Source organism: Silurus meridionalis, chromosome 3 (genome assembly GCF_014805685.1).
Source record: "Silurus meridionalis isolate SWU-2019-XX chromosome 3, ASM1480568v1, whole genome shotgun sequence".
NCBI classification, from domain to species: Eukaryota; Metazoa; Chordata; class Actinopteri; order Siluriformes; family Siluridae; genus Silurus; species Silurus meridionalis.
The window spans coordinates 20,420,608-20,427,929 of NC_060886.1; the positions used below are offsets into that span (position 1 = coordinate 20,420,608).

A 7,322-nucleotide genomic window follows, 5' to 3' on the forward strand; every position below is an offset into this window, starting at 1 on the left:
TTTCATGTCAACACACACTCACACACATGCACGAACACACACACGCTCACACAATAAGGAGTGAACGGTGCTGTCAACTTGGTTAACATGTTGATAGGCACACTGGGGGTTAAAACAGAAGTATGTGAGACCACCGCAGCTTTTCCACACATCCTCCTCTCACTGTGTTAAAATAATCAGCCGGGACAACAACCTTAAGAAAAACTGGTACTGAATAAAAAAAAAGTCAAACCTCAAACTAAAAATCTGTCTGAAACACTCCAGTAACATGCTGGATGAGGAGAGCTGATTGAAAAGATTTGTACTATAAATTAAATGAGGCCACTTCTGCCCCAGTCAAATGAAATCTAAGAAAACCGATTATTCATCTTTTACAGCTCCATCAGGCCAAGAATACAATAAAACTTACAGGAAATGCCATCAACAACATGCATTTTGATAAAAACACACTACAGGAAGAAAAAATCCCTTCGGTGTAATAAATGCATGTGAATATGTAAATGTAAATTGTTCTCCTGATGGATCCCAAGTGAAAAAGAAAAGTTGAAAACACACTTGAAAGTGTTTTGATTCTGTGGTTAAATGCAAACGCTTTTCGGGTGCGCACTGATTTTTCATCGCTACAAAAAAAAAAAAAATACTCTTCCAGGGAAATAATCTTTTCAAGATAGGCATGCATTACTGGAATGATCCAGATTAGATTAGAAAACTGATGTGTGCTTAATATTGTCCACAATCACTCGAACAAATTGTGGAAAACAAACATTTCTGAAATTGATTTTAAAATTTGAAACAAAATGTAACTGTTTACACATTACTCATGTCCAATCATGTTAAACAAGTTAGGTCTGACAGCTTCAGAAATAATAACACCAACCTATTTAAAATCAGGTGTATTTAAAGACGGAATGTCCAAAATCGAACATCGGATGTGGATTACAGAAATATACACTATACCGCTGTACTGGGCAGGTTGTAACAAACATGACCGGGCTAAATAATGCACGGAGACGAATTCAGCTAACTGTCCGGCAAACTTTCTCACAAACATACACACACTTACAAGACAAGGACCACTAATGCATAAAATGGCCCCTAAAATGGCCATGCATGCAATAACATACACAACACACACTTATAAGTAAGTTATATATAGTACCACTATAATTCTAATTCTTTTCTTATTTTGCTCCTGCTCCTTAAATATACTTTAGGCCTACAGTGTTTATAATAAAAAAAGAACAACAAAAGTAAAATTTGCTGATTGAGCTATATGCAAAAATAATTCAATTGAGTAAAAAAAAAAAAAAAAAAACCAGGGAACAGAAAAAAGTGAGGAAATACAAAAAGTATATACAGTATACATAAAACAAAGTACTTAGTGACAATGAAATTGAAATGAATGATCATTCACAAGATACAAACTGGATTATTATTATTATTAGTACTTATAATAATACTAATACTACTACCACTATTACAACTACTACTACTAAAAATAATTATTACATTTTTTGATTATTATTATTATTATTATTATTATTATTATTATTATTATTATTGTTGTTGTTGTTGTCCATGCAGTCTAATGAGAAAAGATTCTCTGCTGTACTAGATAACTCGAAATGGATCTAAAATGGATCTAAAACACGCTTTTTATGCAAGGCACTCAAACAGGTAGGCGATCTGTCACTAAACACTAAACACAAATATGATCATCTATGATGATCATCGTCTGCCATGCATTAAGATTAAAGACTACACACAAAGCGCCTGTACGAGGTAGAAGAAAAAAAAAGATAGCGAAAGAGACGTACCATCAAGAGCGGTGCTACTGATCATCACTGCCGGGATAGAGCAGAGGGAAGTGGGGGAGAGAACAGAGCAGAGCCGCAGGAATTCCGAAAGCCGGAGCTTCGTGGGGTTTTTTCAGAGCGGCCACTTTTCCTTCTCTCCGCTATCGGATTTCCCCTTTGCGTGTAACCCGGGGGTGGGCAGACGGCCTTTATTTCATCAGGTACTCATTTAACCTACATGCATATATTTAGGGAGGAGAAGGCGCAATAGCTGCAACAATAAAAAAAAAACCTATTGGGGAGCTCAGAGAGAGAGAGAGAGAGAGAGAGAGAGAGAGGTGGGGAGTAAAACCACGCATCAGAGCTCGTGTCAGTTTTCTCCCCGAGCTTCCTCCTGATCAAACTCAATGCATGGCGTTTAAACCTGACACTTAAAAAGATATGATCCGGCGCTCTTCTCCTCTCTCATCATGTCGTCGCATAGCTTTTTTGTTGTTGTTGTTATTTTTTTTTTTATAAATATCTCACCGTCGCGCTGTGACTGAGCTGTGAACGCAAAAACCCGCTCGTCTCGCACGACAAAACTTTTCAGCGGATGAATACTTTTACTTCCCTTCGAGCCCAGAAAGTTACTCTGAAACAATTGCAGCCGCACCCCGGAGTGAGGGAGAGGGAGAGGACTTTCCCTTCTCACAGCCGCCAAACGCCGCGATGATCAACGCAACTCCACTATCATTCAGAGGCACCGAACTTCGCCCACCCGGGTGCACTTTGGCATTTCGCAACCGCCCCCTTCTAAAAAAAAACCCGCTATTCTAAAAATGAAAATCAGTCATGTGTTTGGTCCAGTTTTTTTTTTTGTTCATAGTGATATGATGATTGTGATGGTGGTGATGATGATGATGATGATGCATGGGAGCGATCCTCTCCAGAGAGGCGTGCATTGGCGATAAAGCAGTGAGGCGCTCTTCCGTAGTCCAGCGTTGTTTTTTTTTTGTGTGTGTGTGTGTGTGTAAATGGTCGCTATGCGGCTGAAACGGCAGCATGAAGTCTTACCTGCGTGTGTAACAGGGGAACGGCGGAGGTCAGAGCCACATCGATCCGATGGGCTCGCGGACGGACGGCGGCTCGGGCTACGCGCGGGCGCTGGCGATCTGAAACCATTCCAAGTTAGTGAAGGGGAAGAGACTGACCACTGCCTCTGCCATGTTGGAATTTCAAACCCCAAACAGCTGCGCCGTGCAACAGCACAGCACGCCGCGCACTGCGCATGCGCACTGCGCTCAGAGCCAAATTCAAAGCTAGGGCCGCGCGTTGACATGCGTTGAAGCACACACGCAGGGGAGGCTCACTCATTCATTACTCCCTCAATCTCTCTCTCTCTCTCTCTCTCTCACACTCATTCATTACTCCTCAATCTCTCTCTCTCTCTCTCTCTCTCTCTCTCTCTCTCTCTCTCTCTCTCTCTCTCACACACACTCATTCCCTTACTCCTCAATCTCTCTCCTCTCACACTCATTCCTTACTCCCTCAATCTCTCTCACACACTCATTCATTACTCCCTCAATCTCTCTCTCTCTCTCACACACACACACTCATTCCTTACTCCCTCAATCTCTCTCCTCTCACACTCATTCCCTTACTCCTCAATCTCTCTCACAAACTCATTCATTACACCTCAATCTCTCTCTTTCACACTCATTCCCTTAATCCCTCAATGTCGTTCTCTCACACTCATTCCATTACTCCCTCAATCTCTCACACTCATTCCATTACTCCCTTGATCTCTTTCTCTCTCACACTCATTCCTTTACTCCCTCCATCTCTCTTTCACACTCACTCCCTTACTCCCTCAATCTCTTTCTTTCTCGCACCCATCATTACTCCCTTAATCACTCTCTCACACTCATTCCTTTACTCCCTTAATCCCTTACCCTCATTTCCTTACTCCTCGATCTCTTTCTCTCTCTCACTCATTCATTACTCCCCAATCTCTCTCTCACTCATTCTCTTACTTCCTCAATCTCTTTCTCTCACACTCATTCCTTTACTCCCTCAATCTCTCTTTCACACTCATTCCCTTACTCCTCCATCTCCCTTTCACACTCATTCCCTTACTCCTCAATCTCTTTCTCTCGCACCCATCATTACTTCCTCAATCTCTCTTCACACTCATTCCCTTACTCCTCCATCTCTCTCTCACTCATTTCCTTACTCCTCGATCTCTTTCTCTCTCTTACTCATTCATTACTTCCCCAATCTCTCTCCTCATTCTCTTACTTCCTCAATCTCTTTCTCTCACACTCATTCCTTTACTCCTCAATCTCTCTTTCACACTCATTCCCTTACTCCCTCCATCTCTCTTTCACACTCATTCCTTACTCCCTCAATCTCTTTCTCTCACACCCATCATTACTCCCTCAATCTCTCACACTCATTCTTTTACTCCTTAATCCCTTACCCTCTCTCACTCATTCCCTTAATATGTCTCATTCATTCCTTCCTCTCTCACTCATTCACTCATTCCTTATTCTCTCAATCATCCTCTCACTCACTCATTCACAAATATCTCTTAGTCTCTCCCTCACTCACTTATTGCTTACACATTCCTCTTACTCGCTCACTCATTCCCTCATTCTCTTACTCAATCCCTCACTCACATGTTCCCTTACTTTCTCACTCATTTCTTCACTCTCTAACACACTCATTCCATTATTCACTCCCTCCCTCTATCAATCATTCCCTTACTCACGCTTTCATTTCCAATACTCTCTCACTCACACATGCTTATTACTCTCTCTTTCTTTTATTACCTCATTCACTCATTCCTTTATTCTCTCACTCACTCCCTCACTTACTCATTTCCTCAGTCTCTCAGTCATTCCCCTTACTCTTGCACTAATTCCCTTATTCACATATTTCCCTTATTCTCTCACCCACACATTCCCCTTACTTTTTTCACTACCGTTCTTCCTTACTTACACATTTCCCATACTCTTTCACACATTCCTCTTTTTTCTCTCACTCACACATTGCTTAATCTCTTACCCATTCCCTCACTCTCTCATTCCCTTACTCACTGATACAGCAAAAACAATTTTATCTTTCTGTATTAGTCATCTGTAATTAACTGCCAGTAGCAGAATTTTTGAAATGTTTCCAACCGAGATGTGAAGTGGGTGTACATTTGCCAAAAAAAAAAAAAAAAAGTCCAAGCCTAAAATGGCAAAATATTAAGATTATAATGGTCTCACAAACAAATCAATGGTCCGGAAAACAGCAAGAATTAAACAGAAGTACTTACATTAGCACACAAAAAAAATCTCTGCTTTCCTGCTATATAACCTCCCCAACAAAGCTTAAGACTTTTGGTATTCTTAGTCTGTGACCTAGTGAACCAGCATCAGGATGTATTTATTGACGGCAATTCTGTACGTTACTCTGGCTAAGGGTATCTGCTAAATGGCATAAAAGTAAATAGAAATGTGAAATATAAACAAATACTCTAGATCTTTCTCTGCTCTGCCAGTCCTTGTTTCATGTAATTAGACCCTTTCTGGTTTGCATCAGGTATGGTCTTTAACCAAACAATCACTAAAATCCCAAACTATGTTTTTGGAAAATTTTGTGTGTTAATATTATAACAAACATTTTAATCATTGTATTTATTTTTTATACAAAATAGAAAAATGTTTCATTTATTTTAAGTTATTTTTTAATAGGCAGAAGGATGTTTTTTGAATCACTACAAAAAACAATTATATATACAAATATTTGAAAAATGAAGGTTGCAGCTGTATTTCTACACAATCTAAAGAAATACACCAATGGTCCATACCATTACCAAGTAATGAAAACAATATGCAGGTCAAGTAAGCAAGGCCATGTAAATGTATTATAAAGCACATTTCATACACAAAGCAATTCACTGTTCCTTAGTATTATTGGTAAAACCAGTGTTTGCCATGTCTGTGTGATAAAAGCAGATCACAATTATTATTCAAAAGTTCTTTCACCAAGGTCAAGAAATTGTCTCATATGTGTTGTCATAATTGTCACAGAAAATATCTATGAGAATGATAGGCCAACACACTGACAGAAAAACTTCCATGCAATAGCTAATGTTGAAAATGAGGTTTAACCTGAGAACACCTCATGTGACTACTCATTAGCCTTTGCTGATCATCCAGTTATTTATTTTAAAGCATATTATCCCTTAATTATCCCTTTGAATTATTTAGTAACTGCTATAAAAATCAATATTAAAACGTCTGTGGTTAAGAGTAAGAAATAAAAAGTCTAGACCTACCAGTGGGTCATGGGAGTTTAAAAGATATACTTAATCTAATGTAGAATAGGGGACGTGTGAAAAAGCTGTTGGAGAAAATAAAAGCCTGTAGCAACACTGATCTGTGGATCAAAAGCAGTTTAGTTGTCTGTGTTTGTGATTGCTATTCTCACAAAGAATCACCAGAGATTACTAAAACCTTCTTTCCTTTTAAATGTAATCGGTGGACCTACCAGTAATAAGTACAGTATATCACTCGTACTTGACATCAAATCGAAATATCTTAATGCTGTTTTGAAAGGCGTGGATTAAACCTCATATATCGTAGATCCACTTATCTGTCTTTCTCTTCGTGTAGAGGTTTATCCTTTACCTCAACTCGGATAAATAAACCTGGGTTTGGGAAGGCGAGTTTATATGCATTGGTAAAGAGTGTCACACGTTCCCAAATGCCTCGGATGCTCTGTGTGTGCAGGCCTTGGAGTGATGCATTGATCTGGCCCTGAGTACTGCCCCCCATGAGCTCAGTAGCCATTTCCAGTTCAGTCTTTAATCCCAGAGAGGATTCCTGGTGCCCACCTCCAGTCCTTCCAGGCCTCTCTAACAAATTAAGTCCCTCCTCAATCCAAGGTAGTAATCTTTGAGTCACTGTCAAGCTACTGAATCTTTGACTGCTAAAGCTAATTTTGATTTAGCTAAGTTCTATTTGAATTACATTTTTAGGAGAGATGAGTGTTCAGTGTGTTGGAACAAGGTTGATGTCAGGAATAGAACAGAACATATATGGCAGGATACTTAAATTATATTATGAAATTTAGTGGAGTGGAGCAAGAGAAGGAAAAGGAGAAAGAGGCTAATGGAGAAAGAAAGAAATGTACAGTTAGGCATCTAAAGAAAGACAGAACAAAAAAAGGATATAACAAATAGGCAGAGGAAAAGAGAGAGAGAGAGAGAGAGAGAGAGAGAGAGAGAGAGAGCGAGAGGACAGGCACTATGGTAGATGCAATCAGGACAGTTATTAATCTCCAGGTTGAAGTGTTGGCAGTGGAGGAAAATGCTGCTCATCAGCGCTGGAATTGCTGTACCTGTGCAGTGTTGGAGAAATGCAGGCGCGGACGGCTGTCTGCTGCCTCCAACCATCACTCTGAGGACGAGAGGTCAGCAAGAAAACAACCGCTGTGGAGTGGAGCCTGAACCTCCGCCATTGTCTCACAGCCACATATGAGAAAGTTCTCCCT

General features: G+C 40.0%; 1 protein-coding gene across 2 annotated transcripts in view; it reads right to left on the minus strand.

Annotated features, from left to right (window-relative positions):
* fign (fidgetin) overlaps positions 1–3,120 on the minus strand; it is a 38,720-nt gene extending 35,600 nt beyond the window's left edge. Inside the window, exon 1 of one of the 2 annotated variants that reach the window (XM_046845969.1) lies at positions 2,853–3,120. In XM_046845969.1, the coding sequence (XP_046701925.1) occupies positions 2,853–3,117 (265 nt within the window). In that variant the 5' untranslated portion in view covers positions 3,118–3,120. Of the gene's footprint in view, positions 1–1,817; positions 2,075–2,852 lie in introns of those variants that run through there. The other variant, XM_046845970.1, reaches the window with a different exon arrangement.
* Positions 3,121–7,322: the final 4,202 nt, after the last annotated feature.